Below are 19,574 nucleotides of genomic sequence, written 5' to 3'. Positions count from 1 at the left end.
AGAGCATGTTGATAATGTTACGGGTAAAGCATGGAGGGCACTTCACTTTATTATGAGAATCTTGAGAAAGGCTAGCCCCAAATCGAGGGAAATAGCATATCTAACGTTAGTGCGACCGTTAATGGAATACGGAACTACATGTTGGGATCCCTATAGAATATACCAGATAAATTCCTTAGAAAGAATCCAGTATAGGGCAGCTAAATTTGTTAAAGGTAAAAGAGAAGATGGAAACGATACGATAAAAGAACTTAAATGGGAAACTTTGGAAAACAGACGTAGGAAAACTAGAATAACATCATTGTATAGAGCACATCTAGGTCAGAAAGCATGGGTAGACATAACGGCCCGGTTAGAAAAGCCAACGTACTATGGTAGGAACGATCATGATTTTAAAATCAAATGCAGGAAACAGAAAACGGATGTAGGTAAATTCTCATTTTTAAATAGAACTATAAATGATTGGAATGACCTACCTGCAGCGGTCTTTGAGGGCTGTCCTTCCTTAAGGAGATTCAAGAATAATTTAAAAAGTTGTATATAAAGTGAAAATTAAAATTAAGGTGACATTCAACATTTAATTTTTTAAGGTGACATGTATTTATCTAGGCTGACGAGTTTACTTCCTTTGTTTGAATTGTAAATTATTTAAAACTAGCGTGTAAGAGGGCCTTAGACTAGAAATGTTTAGTTTAAATGTAGTTCTGTTTATAAGTATGCATAAGGGTGTAATTATTTGACTTATTTGAACTGTTGTATCAGTGAAGCGAGGTGAGTCAGTGAAGTTATGGTTTTACAGTGCAGTGAACAGTTCCGATCAGTGATAATTTATAGCGTCAATGAAATGTGTTCTATAGTGTCAGTGAAATGTGTTACAGAGTGTCAGTGAAATGTGTGCTAAAGTGTCAGTGAAATGCGTCATAGTGCCACTACAGGGAATGAGATGAGAGTAAAGTGAAAGACTATTGAAACTTATGTAGGACCTATAGATAATTATGTAGGTTGTATTGTAAAATGAGGTATTTTATTTTATGTTTTATTATTATTGTGTTAAATTGTATTATGTATTATTATTGTATTGTGTGTAAAATTGTATATGTGTTGTAAAATTGTATTGTATATTGTAAATTTTATTATGTATTGGTTATCATTTTATTGTGTATTGTTAATATTGTATATACCACTGCCACCGGGTGCTTGCCCACTTGCAGTGTAAATAAATACATACATACATCTTTATTTACTCGATAAGTAAACGCAAGGTTTGGAGAGAGTAATGGGTCAACGCCAGTAATCACAGCAGAGAGGGATCAAGACCAAGTGCTCGGCACTAGCATTGGACTGGGTTGAAGGAGAAAAAGGGGGGAACGTACTCAGTGAGTACATGATCCACATCCTTGGTCTACACTATCACATATGTCGTAGAACTTTAACAATATACGATTTCAAAACAGCATAGCACCAATACTGTGTTCTACAAGTACAAGGAGAGTAGAGAAACTGGCTGATCGGCTACTGTTCCCATGTCCATGTTTGGGTTATGTTGTGAGTTGTGGTGACGCCATATATGAATTACAGCTCGATTCAACGTTATTGGCCCCTGTCCTTGGTTGTTTGGCTAGTGAGCGAGCTGTGTGTTGCGTCATAAGAAAGAAATTTAATCACAAATGTGCATAGGAGGGGAAGAGGAAAGAGGAAGAATGGAAATAATATCTATGCTCGTAGCTGAGGGACACTCATGTCAAGAACATATTAGTCATCATGACATTGTTTAGTGAACAGACGTAGTGGTTAGGAACGGTACGTGTGGACGAATATTGTGTTTTAAGACGGAGTGTACTGCGACATGATAAGAAGGAAGTGTCAGGTGTTATCATTGCGCGGCCTGACCTGTGTAACCCAGCCCGCCAGTAGTGATGAGTAACTCGCTCTTAGTCTATATCTACTTACTTTTTGCAGGAGTCAAAATCCCTGAATCAAGCTGTACACATCCTGCCTGTGATCTTATCATGATTCGTTGCCAAAGGTCAGTGTTCGACTCCGCCTACAAATCACTTTCCTTTTCGACAGCTCCATTACTTTTCCAACGGTTTGATATATCGTATTTTCTTTTAGTGTTTAGAAAAACAGCACATTTCTTACCAAATCTTTGAAAATATACAACAGGTTATTTTTTCAGACTGGATACAAATTAACGTCATGTTATAGACTCCATAAAGAAGTTTTTTGTCCTGCAGTCAGTAGGATGGGCTTTGTACACGTGCATTTGTTTACATGCGGAGTGTTCTTGTATGGAATGAAGATTACACTGCACTTCACATTCGGGCCTTCCTGGCCATGGGATCGGTATGACGAAGGACCACCGCTGAAACATCACAGGACAATCACAAGACAACGGAAAAACATTCAGCCCCATGGACTGAAGACATTTCTTTCATTGTCCATTCCGAGAATCGAACCTCGGACCGTTTGGTTGGAAAACGAACGCGCTCTCCACACTTTTATTAGCCTACTCTAGTCTAAGTTACCAAACTAACGTGAGAACAGATTAGGATATTACTTCTCTTTACTGATCCACAGCCGCAAGTCATCCTCTGCTCGTACCCCAGCGCCGCTTACCAACGCCGCTACTATAGACGCGGCAAAGAGAACGACGGCGTTCATGTTCGTTGTTGTTCATCCTGTGAATCAAAAGAAAAGGAAGCTCAGTTTTATATCTCAGTAATAACTTGTTTATTAACAAACTTTCTAAACCACCGAAGGTAATAATCCAATGATATGATGACAAGACATTAAGGCAGATATATTCTAGTTTTGTAAGGGAAGAATGCTATCGGAGAAAGCACTGCAAGAAAATTGTTCTGTCATTTCACACACAACACCCCGTACAAAAGTCAGTGTCCATCGTTCTGTATTAATACAAGTAAATAAATTCTTTTTACTTTCCTTCTGAATTACTTACAATTAGAACTGCAGCGTCACGTCAGCTTAACAAACCACAGAGCAATTTTTTGTTTCCATGCTACACTCTTCTGTGTTGTGAATCAAATAAAAAGTGGATTAGCTAGTCTCACTGTTCTATTCAGCTTCGGATAAATCATTATAAATCTGATCTTGTGTTAGTGTTATTTTCTGAATATATAGACTATTGTTTATTAGCAAGATCAGGAATTCGGAAATACAGTATTCCTATTTTTAACACGGCACGAATGTTTCGAGCCGCCTCCGCTGCCTTTGCTCCTCTTAGCGTCATGCAATACAGGCGCTATGTTCGGTTCAAGTTTGTCGAGTATGGTGAAGTTCGATATTCGTCTATGTTCGCTCGGCAGGAGGAGGCCTGTCGTATTTGTTTCGCCTTATTATAAAAATATTCGCGGTCCTCCACTTCCACCCCTTCATGTTTTAACCGCTTAAGGATTTTAATAGGCCTCCAGATCTTGATTTTAGTTTTTCATATGAAATAAGACGAAGTTTTTAATTTCTTGATTGCCTCTCTCATGTTCGAACATTGCAAGGAAAGATTGGTTTCATAGCCCATTTCTGCGTTCGCTGATGTAGGCAGAGTTTTACTGGCTGATGTTCGACCTGTTGCAAGGTAGCCAGATCCCGTGTTACGGCAGCCATATATATTAAGGACCCTGTATCTCGTAGGTAATGTGTTTGTGTTTTCACCAAGTGTTCCGGAAATTCTGTTAATTCCAAAATTTCTTCTAATTCTTTTATGCTATACATTTCTGTCTTAGGGTCTATACTATGTTCTTCTGGATTATATTCTTGATTCAGCATAATTCCTTATTATGAGAAAACTGTTACTGTTACCAGAAGGAAACAGAAAGTATTGGCCATCCTGAATAAATATGGGAAGATAGTCAAATGAGAATATTTTTGATATGAGGTAAAGAGGTGATGATTTCAAGTCTTTACGGAACCAAAAAATTAATATTGAAGTATTGTTGAAAGTAATTCTACTCGTTGCAAAAAATCTTATTAACCGTAAGAAAACTTACAGGAACAAAACTGCATTCAAACTACTTTATTTTTTACGGAGCATTACAATTTTGTATCTATGTTAATACACTGCACAATACAATAAAATTAGGGGGGCACTTATAATAAATTGTATAGGTTACTGTTTTTTGAAGCTGTGATGGTAAAAATGGGTAAATATATAAATTGAAACATAAATTTCATTTATGAATAAGAATTTTTGAAGATTTATGGCCTAAATTCAGAGTAATTATCTGAAATAAGAAAACTTCGATTATGGAAGGCCCTGACAACTTCTAATTGGTCAGTTTTCTGACATTGCTATGGTAACGAATTGCTTTGTTTATTAAAGCTTCTGACAAAATGAGACATTTAAGTTGGCTTGAAGTGTATCGTGCTCTACTTCTCTTACGAGAAGGTCAATCTCTGAAACAAGTGGCTAGAGAGTTTGATGTTTCTCCTTCTGTTGTGTCCAGGATACGCAGCGGGCACAGAGAGACAGGTCAGTATTGTAGAAGACCTGCCAGGCCCATACACGTAAAACAAACCTCCGCCAAGACAGACACATTGTCACATCTGTTCTTCGACAGCGTACACTTGGTCAAAATGAAAGTGGCCGGTCTCTTGAGCAGCGAAAATTTTCCAAGTCCCTTCGGGTGAGCGCGCAGTTCACTACCGTAAACCTCCGTGCGCCGCTTTAGTTAACTCCATAATACAAGGCGCTGATTTGGGCTACCTCCACAGCATGCTTCGAATCTCCGTAGTGAAATTTTTGTTTTGTCCTTTCTTTTATTTTTTACAGCTCCTTTTAGTGTAATATAGACAAATAATTTTGCTTATGTTAAGGGGACACTCAACTTAAAAATTGGAGAAAAAGTGTCATAGAAATAAAAAATTAAATTTCTACACTAATTTACGTGACATAACTAAATCAATACGCAGATTGATTTCTTCCCCTATTCATTGAGAAGTCACAGTCAAATGCACAAAGCCAAAAAATAAAAAATAATAATTAAAGGTGATATTTCAATTAATGATTGATTAAAAATTGAAATATTTTTTATTTTGAAAAGTATTGGATCTAATGAGCTGAGATTTTGCATGTTACTTTCCAAGTGTATATTAAACTTTTTCTCCAAATTTGTAAAAGATTGGTCAAATAGGAAAAAAAGTTCCAAAATATAGTTTAGTGTCCCCTTAATTCATGTTACTTACAGATAATTACAAAATTGGTGAAAATTTGTGGTTATAATTCCAGGAAATCAGAATGTATTTTGTCATCAGAATTATGGGTTTTCTTCTTGTTTACAATTACTACGTTTAGGCTCTGATGATCACGGGTTTAGATTAGTATATAATCATATTCCCTGTAGCACAACTTGCAAAATAATTATCGCCAATTATTTAACCGTCAACATATTTATTGAATGTTACTTAGGCAATAGAGTGTAAAGCAGCAGGGATAAATAAAGTAATTAACACAACATTTTAATATGAAAGTTCCTAATTGTCGTCTTTAGTGTTAATTCCATCCATGTCAAAAGTTTCTATTAACACGAAAGAAATAATAAAGCGAAAAGTAGTCTATGGATAAAAAATGACGAAAATCTGTTATATTTTCACTGATGCATTTAAAAGGCAACAAAAAAATTTAGTAACTCCACGAAGATTTGAACTTGCAACCTCACGAACTCTTACTACATCTATCGCTCTACAAACTACGCTAAGAGTTTTACTGCAGTCAGAATGGCATTTTAACGAGCAATGGTCATACTCCACTTGAGAATATGTTATACAGTATATAGTGTTTGTGTTACAATATTCACTGTTTAAACACACTGAACGATGTCTGTTTTAAATTTCGTACCTATATGAATTATTTTCTCGGAAGATTTTAGTGATTAATAGTTGTGTTCCCCATTATAACTACAGAAGAATATACGCAATCTTTTGAACAAAGCCTGGCTGTCCCGAGCGCTCACGGAAATACTCGATTCGAACTTAGTCTCTCAGACGCCGGCCACTTTCATTTTGACCAAGTGTTAGAAAAGTCTTAGAAAAATGTTTTGTAGCACAGATACTTTTAAGGAGGCAGTGCGCATGATCAGATATACAACGAAACAAAACTAATTTTATTACTTCAACTAGTCGTTCTCTTGTGAACCAGGCCTCTTGTCCTCTGATCATGCGCACTCCCTCCTTTCTGGGACTTCAAAATATCTGTGCGATAAATTTTTTTTCTAAGACTGTACAAAAACTGCAAGAGACCTGCTAAATGACCTTCATATAGCTTCCAGAGTCCGGATTTCAGACCAGACCATAAAGAATAGATTACAGGAAGAGAATATACGGCCAAAAAGTCCTGTTAAAAATCACGCTTAACAAATCGACATAAGGCATCAAGATTTATGTCTGCTGAAACCCATGCTGATTGGAACCTGAACCAGTGGCAGTCTGTGCTCTTCTCGGACGAATTCAAATACTGTCTCACACGTTGTGAAGGTCGTTTAAGGGTGTGGGCACGGCCAAGGGAAAGGCTGTCTGCAGCATGTGTCCAGGAAGTTGATAAATTTGGTACGGGTTCCATAATTGTCTGCGCCGGTATTATGTACGGACTTCGTAATTATTCCCCAGCAAATGAATGCTATCCGGTATATTGAGAACGTTCTGGAAGAACATATAGTACCTTCTGCCATTGAAGTACCCTCTGGATTTCTGTTTGTTTAGGATAATGCCACAGCACATTCTGCGGCTGTCACCAGGAATTTCCTATGGGAGAATGAAATTGAGGTATTGGGATGGCCAGCGATCAGTCCAGACCTGAACTCAATTGGACACTTGTGGAATCTTCTAGATAGGAATGTCAGGAATCGACCTGCAGCTCCACAAACACTGCAGGAACTTGGAGATTCTCTAAAGGAGGAATGGGAGAATATTCCCCAAGAGGAAATCCAGAATCTCATAAGGAGTAGCCTATGCCACAAAGGTGCTAAGCTGTCATCGAATGTCGTGGAGGCCATTCACGATACTAGACCTTTATAAAGAATATTTAAGTTTGAAAAGTTAGGACAAGATTTAACTGCTTACTTAGTAGAATTTTTAATAAAGTTGTTGTTGGCATTAAAATTAATTATTTATTTGCTTTTTAGTGACATGATGTTAAATGATGTCACAAATAATGTATTTATTAATTTTCCTGCCAGTACCCGTATCCAATGAAAAAATATTTATGTAATTCATAGTGTTCCCTAATTGTTTTGAACATTGTATTAGCCGTTTATCTTTGTATGTTCGGCATAAAATTTAATAGGCACAAATGTTTGTACTCAGTGTAACAAAAGTTTCTGTTGCAGATACATTTTTATTTTTTATATATTTTCTTTACATATGTATACAGGAATTTGAAGCAATACTATATTTAAATTGTACTTAGGTTGATTGTTCCTAATAATCAGTGTGTTTTCTATTTCGTTCAAGCAGGGTACGAATTAAAATTCCTGATGGGTGATAGAATCCTAGATAGAGAATACCATACATAAAAATATTATTATCCTCATTTGATACGGCTCAACGCTTGATCGCACTGAATTGCTTGTCTTGCATCTTGATCATAATAATAATAATATCCATGAGCAGGCTTAAGATAAGATTTGTAATTCTTAAGTTATTGATTGTTGTCAGATTGCCAGTGATGATATACATTAATAGGCCTATTATTGTCTTTACTTACTTTATATTGTACTTTATAAAATATACTTGTATTAAAACAATTATATTTTGTGAGGAGGTATAGAAGTTATCCCTGGCAGGGATGTTAATATTAATTTATGAGAGGGGGATAACGTTCCAGCAGAGGGGAAATCCCTCCCATTCCCCCGTTAATTCGCACTCTGCGTTCAAGACATTGTTTCATACACTCCGCAAAACTCTAGATGAGTTTGAATATGTCCTGATTTACGGAGTCCCACTCTCCCTTCATATGGGTCACCAACTCAACACGGTTTCTCGGTATAGGGGCTCGAAACATACTGTCCTGTAACCTGCTCCATATAATATGCTCCACAGGATTCAAGTAAGGTGAATTTCGAGGCCAGTCAGCCCACATACCGCTGCACTTTTTCTTGATTACGTTTAGTGAGAATTTTGAAGACAGCTTTTCGGCCCTTGAAAATTATTTTTTTAAGTTGGGTAAAATAATTCACTCATTTTTGTGGGGAGAGAAGCTATTTACCAGTTCCAGCGTACAACAATGTCTTGACCTCGTAACTGACTGTTGTTTCTGATAAATGAACTCGAATGGCAAATGACAGCTTATTGTTTTCCAGGAGCAGTATTTCCCGCGAAATTTCTCATAGTAGAAAGCAGCACACTCTAGTCAATCACGTGATAGCATGAATCGCTAGAATTCAAAGACTTAGCGCAACAAAAATAGAAAAAGAAGTAGAGCGTTTTAATGCGCTATTGTAACAGAAACTTTTGTTTCACCATATAAATTTGCAACCAATTTCTGTAAACTCGCATCATAAACAGAACTCTGGCCGCGAAACCAGGTGGCCCGGGTTCGATTTCCGGTCGGGGCAAGTTACCTGGTTGAGGTTTTTTCCGGGGTTTTCCCTCAACCCAATTTGAGCAAATGCTGGGTAACTTTCGGTGCTGGACCCCGGACTCATTTCACCGGCATTATCACCTTCATCTCATTCAGACGCTAAATAACCTGAGATGTTGATAAAGCGTCGTAAAACAACCTACAAAAAAAAATAAACAGAACTTCATGTTCTATTCTAATTCTTTCGTTAGACATCTACCATGGAAGAACGAACTATTTTTATGCGTTAGTGAATCTCTGAAATTTTCAAACAATTTAGTAATGAAAGGAAGGAGTCTCAGTACAGTTAGTATAAAATAATGTAGTTTAACATTCGTATGATCTTTAATTTTATTGACGATGTCATTAAATGGAAAAATAATAGAAATGATTGTAATACACGTACAGCTATTTTATATAAATTCATGAAAGTTTAATTATATACTGTACATATATTTATATTGCTTATATGTACTGAATACCGGAGTCAACATTTCCATAATCTTATCAGATTTTTAATTTATTGATAAACATTCACGTTACTTGTAGCAACATTTTTCTTATCGAAAGTGAGAGTAGAAAAATATACTTCATATATTACATGACACTGTTCCTATCGAAAACGTGATTATTCTGAACAGCTTTTCATACCAAAACCTTGTGTTTCCTGTCCTGTTTCTTAATATAAATTTACTCAACATGTCTAAGAAATATAACTTTAGAATAATCATTATATTTCACATCATGCTTGAGTTGTATGTAGTAACGATCCATCCCCTATCACCCCGTCACATGCACGCACGCACTCTCTCTCTCTCTCTCTCTCTATATATATATATATATATATATATATATATATATATATATATTACAATCATTCTTAACGTAACATGTACAAATTTGTAAAATTAACTAAAATAAATTGATAAATGTAGCCTATACATATAATGATTCTGTAAAGAAGAAAGAAGACAAACAATTTATGTAATTTAGATACTATCAACTAGGATAAATATTGCCAATGTAAAATATACTGCAACACCAAAGACACGAAAACAGTCGTCTTAAAGCTGTAAGGATTATGTGTTATCTCTTGATTACCTAAACTGCAAAATATTTCCCCAGTGAGATAAATATTATTTCCACACTTGACTACTCTAACTCTGACACACAAAAAATTTTCCAAGCAACAGGTACACTTTGTATGATTCCATAAAAATAATCCACATAACTACCCTTTCATACACACACTTTGCACACAATTATACCGTGTTTATTTACGAAGCGCACAAAATGTATGAGAAGAATTATATACAGATATACGTCATATATAATGTGTATGTGTCGGAATGTGTATGTGCGCGCGTCTATTGAAGAAGGTAAGGGAGAGCTAGAGTATAATATAATGTAAAAACGAAGACAGGAATGCAACTGATAATAACGATACAACACTCAAATTTACATCTCACAAAAAAAGATACATCATTCTAATGTATTTTATATGCCATAATTATAAAAGTAAAATCGTTTTTTCGATATCGTTCTGCAGTACTCTCGGCCCCAGACCAAATTTCCCAATCAAACATCTTGTCAGTAGTAGGCCTATATCTACCTGTATGGCATGCTCAGGGTACGAATTGAATGTTTTATCCATGGGGGACATCACAACTTTAATTGTCGTAAAAGGTACTGCCCATTATTATTATTATTATTATTATTATTATTATTATTATTATTATTATTATTATTATTATTATTATAGCAGTGTTGGCCGACTCGTATTGTGACTGCTTTCAACTTATATTAAAGGAGAAAGACGAATCGATCTTAAGTACTGCATTAGCAATCAGTGGCGACCGGTGAGGCATTCTGGTGGTGGTGCCAAAAATGAAAAAAGGTCTTACGCTAATTACCCTAGTGAAACTGATAATCGCAGCTCACGTTTGCATTATGTTAAATAAAACACATTAATTAAACCAGCTATTTTACCAGGTGTATAGTTAATAATGCATCTAGTAACAGTTACAATAACATTTCCGAAACTAATAACGAAATTTACAGATACAGATAATGCAAAACTTTCACAGTATTGTTAGTCAAATACAAATAAATTTTATAACTAATAAAATTACTGGCAAAAACACACGAGATAAACAGTGATATAAATAATAAACGAACACGTTTGCATTTCATTTAACAGGCCGATGAATCCAAGGCAGCGGCCTGAATAACATATGTTCATGTCCTGCATAGATCTCATGTATCGTTAACAAAAGCATCAATACTATAGCAACAGTGTAGCGGTATTTAGTTGCCGCAAAATAAAACAAATATTACACAGTGTTACATAATATGAAAAAAATATTTATCTTTCTAAAAAGAACCATGACTATCTCTGCTTTCAATATAGTTAAACGGATAATACTTTACACATTCAAATCCAAGTTATGTACATTAGTTTTGAATTGGCAACATTACATTAACATTTGGCGCGGAACTTTAACTTGTGTTTTCGTGCAAGTCTGCGGTTGATGATTTCTGCCTAACGTCTCCAACAACCCTGCCATCTAGCGAAATTTCTGCATTACTGTGCTCTAGCGGGCGGAATATTAACTACCGAGTCAAACTGAATTCGGCTCAAAGTCTGCCATAAGAAACGTATATAAACTAGAATCAGTAGCCTTTTGTACAGTGTTATATGGACATTAGGAGTGCCACACAGAAGTGGCTCCAAAGTTCCGAAAAACGCTGCAAGAGTGCGTCCCGATCTGTGCGCGCGCTCGTTCAGATGAAATACGAATAAAAGTGTAGAAATAAACTATTACAACTGCTTTTTACGATATTATTTTTGTTTATTTCATTGGCGGTGCCATGGCACACTAGCACTACCCCAAAAGCCGCCCCTGTTAGCAATACACAAAATACACGAAAACTATAGTCTAAATTAGGCACTTGAAGGGGATAAAATGTTGTTCCTGGTAGGGAAAAATTAATATTTTTTTCAGCAGGAGACATCAAATTCTCCAGGAGCAGATGATTTCCGACATCACACCCCTCACGTCAATTCGCACGCTGGGCATGGCAGGACTTGGAAGTGTAAAGGGTGGCATTGAATAACAGGTTTTAAATCCAGCGCTACGGTTAGTATGCCTGACCGTTAAACGAGAGGGTTAGGGTTCAAATCCTGGTTGGGACAAGTTATCTGGTTGAGGTTTTTTCCTGGGTTTTCCTCGATCCATTAAGAGCAAATACTGGGTAACTATGAGCACTGGATCCTGGACTCAATTCGTTAGCTTTATCACCTTCATCTCAATCAGACGTTGTATAATCATAGCTGTTGATAAAGTGTCGTAAAATAACCAATTAAAAACAGGTTTCAGTAACTTACAATTTATTTCAGTAGTATTTTTTTTTTTTTTTGTCTTTGTAAGGTAAGTTACAGTTGTTTGACGCTCTATGTCTACTGTTCTCCAACCAGGAGATTAACCGTGAAAGGAAAGTGTTTACTATTCCGTCATCTATTGGAGCGAAGTTGATAGATAACATTACCGTTATAACGTCAGTTTAAAAAAAACATGCGCTCTACTGCCTATTTTATTTCCTATATGGAGGGATTAAAAGACCAGGAGATTAACCGTGAACTAATTTTGTAACTAGGGTAGTATAAGTATGTATGTATGAGTGTTATCGTTTGTGCTTTGAGAGTTAGCCAATGGAGATGTATGTACCCACGTGTGTCACCTTATTACATCTTATGACATCAACATTCATTCACAGCATCACCCCGCTGCGTCTCATTCCCCTGAGACTTTCTCCTGGTTGGAGTACAGTATGTACACTGGTGTTCAAAGGTACCTACCCCGACTAATTCTTGTTATAACTTACAGTACATATTGCATAAGTTGGAACTAAATCCATAGTAAATATGTAAAGATGTAATAGGCCTACCATTTAATATAGTCGACAGTAATACTATTTTTCTGTTGTTTGTTAACTCGGCTGTACAGACTATTCGCGGCTTGTTTACTTGATTACATGCCCATCCCGTCAGTCACTCATATCCTCCGCGTTTTAATTCTAAGTACTGGAGTAATGGTTTGAGTGTAGATAACTTGATGCTGACTGCTTAACAACCCCTAATCCTGGTTATCAGATTATTGAAATTGGGCCAGTTTAAAGCGTTTTTGTAATAAATTTAAAATATTCCTGGAGAAACTGTGCGTAGTAACGAATTTTGGATTCCAGATCTGGGTTCAGAATATATTAGTCATACAAAATCGCCTGTTTTCAGTCTCGTGTAAAAAAATGTTGAAATTTACTCTTTATTGTAATTTTTATAAGACAAAATAAAACGGCACTTTCATGCGTAAAGATGAATGTTCGTAACATAGTTCTGATTCACATGAACGAATTGATTCACTCATTGTGAATGACTCGTAGCTTTCAATATTTACATGAACTTCAAATACGGTAATATTAGAAGCGACCGAAATACGCGAATATCTGAACCGTGTGTGACTGTGAACAAATTGATTAGGCTGCACGGATTTACATAATCTGTACAACATTGATAGACAAAATGTTACTTTCGAGATTATAAAAAAGTGACTTGTGTGCAATGAAAAGAACGAAAAGTAATCGCCCCGTTTATGTGATGATAATGACAGATCAAGGAAGTGAAACGCAAGTATAAGTAATTTTGCGAACACGATAAGGAAAAGAAATGTTGCTTTAACGTTTAAAAATAACAATGAGAAAATATTTGCTGTCGTTATGACACCGATTTATTAGTCTCTTAAACATAGGCTAACTGTTCGAAACTAGTTTTTTTTTTATTGATACACATTTTTCACAGAAACTTGAAGCAAAAAAATAAACTTTTGAAGCCATTAACTTGTAGGGAAGTTCACAAATAACTGATAATATTATGATTATTAGAGGAGAAAAATTCGCTTCGGTGCCGGGGATGGAACCCGGGTCCTTGGTTGTACATACCAAATGCTCTAACCACTGAGCTACGCCGAAGTTCAATCCACAGCACCGGATCGAATCCCTCTCCCTTTGTGGTCTGACTCCAAGTTCGACATATATGTTGACATAATATTAAGCCAACTGCCATTATACAAGGAGGGCACTCAACTGAGTGACTTAGTGGCCGAGATTCCACAGTAATATGCACTGTTGTGCGAAGAATCTACGTAAAGGGTCACTCAGACTGATCGTAGCTGGCAACCTTGCCTTACATAATTCCATATCCGTGTTTAGAGAGAAACGTATTGCTAAATCGCATGAACTTCTCAATATTTTTCTTCTATCAGAGATCGTCAATGACCTTTACCCCGTGAATTGTAATTTGAGAAACAGTACATTAGATAAATTTTTCTCAACCCCTGACAGATCCACAGATACTGGTGTGGACACGAACAGAGCAGTTCTTCGCGTATTTGTGTTGTCAGCCATTTTTATTCCACCATTTCTTCGTTATGCGATATAAAATAACGTCTGTAGAGTTGCTAAACAAAGAGATATATCAATATCAGTATACAAGTCAGTCTCTGTGCCTCTTGGGCGTGCTGGCTGTGTAACATGTTACGGACTTTGTACTCACCGATCAGCTGAGTCCTGAATCTCATGTCCACTCAGACAGCTGCGCTCATCGCAGGTGGCCCAACCATGCGTCTCACATTAGCGATGTCTCTTGCTAATATGAAATTGTTTCATCGCGCTCTGAATCCTTGCGACGAGGTGTGATTCGGCCGTCTTGGGAGATTAGATATGTTGCACTCAGCTTTCGATAAGCGAATGTTCCACGAAATATATCCTTTTCCTTCGGGAGGTTGCAGATCTCTGGAACAATTGATTCTGCTGTTGTAACTTGTCGGTTCTGCGAAATGTTCTTCAGTGTACAATTTCAAGAATTGTAACTGAAATAAATGAAACCGCTGTGATTACAACAGAAGTAGACGAAACCTAACTAATCTCAAGAACCTAAAGCAAACAATATTAATGTGAAACTGAACTAATCCAAAGTATGACAAACTAAATCATTATGAACCAAATTTCTAGCCTCATAAGATTGAAAGTGTAATGATGTAGTCTGATTTTTTTTTCGAATATACTGTATATATCGATATTATTAGGAAAGGAGTTCGATCCGGAGCCGGGGGTTGAGTCTCCGCGTAGCTCAGGAGTAGAGCATCTAGTGCGTAGAACTGGGGGTCCTGGATTCGATTCCCGGCGTCGCACAGTGGTCTAGAATGCAAATTTAGCGGGACATATTAATAACTTTACAGCTACCGAACAGATTTTTATGAAATTTTACACAGTAGTTACAGGTAGCATGTATGTTTTGTATACAAGCTCTCGTTACGTTGGTATAAGGGGAACTACCCCTTATAGAGGGGCGCATTTAGACAAAATTAGGAACTTTTCTCCTATCTGACAGATTTTTATGAAATTTTACAAAACAGTTACAAGTAGCATATATGTTCTGTATACAAGCTCTGATTACGTTGGTATAAGGGGAATTACCCCTTATAGGGGGCGCAATTAGACAAAATTAGTAACTTTTCTCCTATTTAACAGATTTTTGTGAAATTTTACACAGCAGTTACAGGTAGCATATATGTTTTGTATACAAGCTCTCGTTACGTTGGTATAAGGGAAACTACCCCTTATAGGGGGGCGAAATTAGACAAAATTAGTAACTTTTCTCCTATTTAACAGATTTTTTTTGAAATTTTACAAAGCAGTTACAAGAAGCATATATGTTCTGTATACAAGCTCTGATTACGTTCGTATAAGGGAAACTACCCCTTATAGGGGGCGCAATTAGACAAAATTAATAACTCTTCTCCTATTTAACAGAGTTGTATGAAATTTTACTAAGTAGTTACAGGTAGCATGTATGTTTTGTATACAAGCTCTCGTTACGTTGGTATAAGGAGAACTACCCCTTATAGGGGGGCGCAATTAAACAAAATTAGTAACTTTTCTCCTATTTGATAGATTTGTATGAAATTTTACAAAACAGTTACAAGGAACATATATGTTTTGTATACAAGCTCTGATTACGTTGGTATAAGGAGAACTACCCCTTATAGGGGGCACAATTAGACAAAATTAGTAACTTTTCTCTTATTTAACAGATTTGTATAAAATTTTACAAAGTAGTTACAGGTAGCATGTATGTTTTGTATACAAACTCTCATTACGTTGGTCTAAGTGTAACTACCCCTTATAGTGGGGCGAAATTAGACAAAATTAGTAACTTTTGTCCTATCTAACAGATTTTTATGAAATTTTATACAGTAGTTACACTTAGTACATTTGTTTTGTATACAAACTCTGTTTACGTTGGTATAAGCAGAAGTGCCCCTTACAGGGGGATGCATTTAGACAAAATCTTATGGGGGGGGGGAAATGTAACATTTTAGGTACTATTGCACCTTTTGGACACTCGGGAAGCTCATTTGGTACATAATTAACAAGCTGTCATCTTGAATTCCCTGAATTATACTGCGGAAGCAGATTCAGTTCACAGATATTGAAATAACTGCAATCGAGAAAAATTCCACTACTGCACCTCGAAAAAATAGTGCTCATAAATTATTACTTCCGCAAATCTGCGCACCTTAAGACTAGATTTAAAATAGAGGTAAATAGTGGAGGAAGTGAAAAAAAATCATTTTTGGACGAACCAAAGGGTTTTTTTTCTCTACCTTAGCAAAGTCTGCACTCAATGGTTATATTTATATTTTGTCCCGTGTCCATTCATGCTAATTTTACATACTATAATAACATTCAATGTAACAAAAACAAACAGTGTTACATACCTAAAGAACTACTTGACACGTTGGTACCAAATATGAATGGAATCGACCACTTACAACAGAGTTACAGCACAAAGAAAACGCAGACTCGCGGCGCTTGCTGAGTAAGAATGCTGGGTGGCGAAATGTGGCATGTTACCGGCTTCTTATCTCGCTATGCAGCCACCTCCGCTGATTAAGATTATCAATTTAGTGTTACTCAGTTATATAGGAAAAATAATTTAAAGGTTTAATTTCATTTTTTTACATGTCATTTTTCTGCATTTGTCCTCCTAAATATGGATTTTAGACCACTGTGCGTCGGCACGAATTTTTCTCCGTTATTAATCAATTGAACTAATCTAGACTAAAATTAAGTAAATCAAACTAATTTAAACTAACATAAAATCCTTTAAACTGAAGTAAAATAAAGCGAAATTCCATTCATTCATAGTTTTCTGCCCAATGGCAGGTCTTTCACTGCAAACCCAGCATTCTCCAATCTTTCCTGCTTTCCGCCTTCATTTTTCTCTCCGCATATCATTCATATATCTTAATGTCATCTATTATCCGATATCTTCTTCTGTCCCGAACTCTTCTCCCGTTTACCAGCTTCCAGTGCATTCTTCAGCAGACAGTTTCTTCTGTCAGTGACCTAACCAGTTCCTTTTTCTCTTCCTTGTTAGTTTCATCATAATTCTTTTTTCACTCATTTTTTCCAACACAATTTCAATTCTTATTCTGTCCATTTCACACGCTCCATCCTTCTCCATATCCACATTTCAAATGCTTCTAGTCGCTACTCCTCACTTCGTCGTAATGTCCATGTTTCTGACCCATAAAATATCACACTCCAAACAAAGCACTTCACTAGTCTTCCTATGTTATTTTTCCAGAGATTCGCAGAAGATGCTCCTTTTTCTATTAAAAGTCTCCTTTGTCATTTTTATCCTCCTTTTGACTTCCTGGCAGCAGCTCATGTCACTGCTTTATAGTACACCCAAAGTATTTGAAGCTGTCTACTTATTTTAGGCCTACTGCCTCGTTTCGAATTCGCACATTTACCACCTTTATTTTTTTCCGATAACCATAGTCTTCGCCTTGTTTGCATTCATCTACATCCATACTGTTCGCAGCTGTTATGCATGTCCAGCAGCTTATACCTTAGTATTGTCTCCTCTTCTGCTAACAACGCCATATCATCAGCAAATCTTATGTACGTACGTTATTCTTCTTCCTCCTACTATCACCCGTCCCATGTTCTGAAAAAAAAATTTCACTAACTCCTCCAAGTAGATGCTGAACATGGTAGGTGATAAAGGACATTCTTGTCGTACTCCTCTCTATGTTTCACTTCCTTCTGGCATTTCTTCACCTATTCTAACTTTGACTTGTTTCATAATATAAAGATTACTCGTCAGCCTCTTCTTTTTCCAATCCACACCAATTTCCTTCAGGATTGTCATAACCTTATTTCAATCTACTTTGTCAAATGCCATTCTAGGTCCACAAATACTATATACTCTTCTCGAGGTATCTTTCGTCGATTGTTCACAGGAGTCCAATTGCATCTCTCGTACCTTTTCCTTCCTGAAGCCAAACTGCTCTTTTTCCAATTGTCCTTTCACCTTAGAATATAAACGCCGATTCATCATTCGCAGGAGAATCTTCGCCGAGAGTGATATCAGGCTGATAGTCTTAAACTCGTTACATTTCTTGGCATTATTTTTCTTCCGTATTAGCAGCAACACTGTCTCCGTAAAATATTCAGCCATTCGCCTTTCTTTAATCTTTGCTGCATTATGATGAAATTTCCTTCTTGGCTTCACCCAAGCATCCCATTAATTCAAAGGGGATTCCATCAACTCTTGTTGCTTTTCCATTCCCTAAGCGCTAGTTTAACTTCTTCCCTTAAAATAGAAAATCCTTTTTGCCTTCTGATACGTTTGCTTCGTCTTCTATAGCTAAGTCATCTGGACGATTCTCTGTCTCATATAACTCTTCTATATATTTCGTCCATCTGTTCAGTATTCCTTGTTTGTCTATAGAGTAAAGTAAAGTAAAGTAAAGTGAAGTAAAGCAAACAAAATTAAAATAAACCCGAGTCAACTAAAATTCAATTCAATTCAATTGAACTAATCTAAACTAAAAAAATCACTGATCTGAACTAATTTAAACTAAGGCAAATTATACGAATTTGATGATTTAATCTAAAATAACTTAAATAATTAAATTAACTAATCTAACCTAAACTAACAAATTAACACAAACGAAACCAATGCAAACGAAAGTAATGCAAACTAAATTCAGTAAAATTAAAAACGCCCAATTATTTTAAATTAAGCTTAATGAAGCTGAATTAACCTAAACTAAATTGAACGAAGCTGAACTAGATTAGACTACATTAGACTAAACTTAATTGCTAAACTAAACTAGCCACCGGCGTGGCTCAGTCGGTTAAGGCGCTTGCCTGCCGGTCTGAAGTTGCGCTCGGGCGCGGGTTCGATCCCCGCTTGGGCTGATTACCTGGTTGGGTTTTTCCGAGGTTTTCCCCAACCGTAAGGTGAATGCCAGGTAATCTATGGCGAATCCTCGGCCCCATCTCGCCAAATACCATCTCGCTATCACCAATCTCATCGACGCTAAATAACCTCGTAGTTGATACAGCGTCGTTAAATAACCAACTAAAAAAAAAATAAACTAAACTAAAATGAACTGAATTGAAACTACATTGGACTAATATCTACTAAATTGAATTAGATGAAACTCAACGAATTTAACCTAACCTAAACTAAATTAACATAAACTAAACTAATACAAACTAAACTAACTGAACTAAGGCAAAGTAAACCTAAGAAAACTGAAGTAAGGTAAATTAAAGCAAGACGAAGAAAATTGAACAAAAGTGAAATTATTCAAAAATAAATTGAACAAAGCTGAATTAACTGAAACTAAATTGAACGAAGCTGAATTAGACTAGACTAAAGTAAAATAAAGTAAAGTAAAGTAAAGTAAAGTAGAGGAAATTGAAACTAAGTTAAACTATTCGACAGTAAATTTAATTGAAATAAACTCATCTAAACTGGATTAAACTCAATTAATCTAATTGTAAGCTAAGTTTAAGGTGAATGAAACTGATGTAGTCTTAAGAAATTTATACTAAACTGAGCTAAACGAATCCAGATTATTGT

The 19,574-nt window shown here is 36.2% G+C and overlaps 1 protein-coding gene across 2 annotated transcripts in view; it reads right to left on the bottom strand.

Annotated features, from left to right (window-relative positions):
• Positions 1 to 16,532, bottom strand: part of LOC138701520 (adhesion G-protein coupled receptor G2-like) — a 101,893-nt gene extending 85,361 nt beyond the window's left edge. The window contains exons 1-3 of one of the 2 annotated variants that reach the window (XM_069828495.1): positions 16,408 to 16,532; positions 14,181 to 14,419; positions 2,561 to 2,681 (exon numbers count right to left, since the gene is read on the bottom strand). In XM_069828495.1, coding sequence (XP_069684596.1) covers positions 2,561 to 2,664 — 104 coding nt within the window. In that variant the 5' untranslated portion in view covers positions 2,665 to 2,681; positions 14,181 to 14,419; positions 16,408 to 16,532. Of the gene's footprint in view, positions 1 to 2,560; positions 2,682 to 14,180; positions 14,497 to 16,407 lie in introns of both variants that reach the window. The other variant, XM_069828496.1, reaches the window with a different exon arrangement.
• Positions 16,533 to 19,574: the final 3,042 nt, after the last annotated feature.

The sequence above is a fragment of the Periplaneta americana genome, chromosome 6 (genome assembly GCF_040183065.1).
Source record: "Periplaneta americana isolate PAMFEO1 chromosome 6, P.americana_PAMFEO1_priV1, whole genome shotgun sequence".
NCBI classification, from domain to species: domain Eukaryota; kingdom Metazoa; phylum Arthropoda; class Insecta; order Blattodea; family Blattidae; genus Periplaneta; species Periplaneta americana.
Note: the sequence above shows the minus strand (reverse complement) of the source record. Positions and strands in the feature narration are given on the sequence as shown.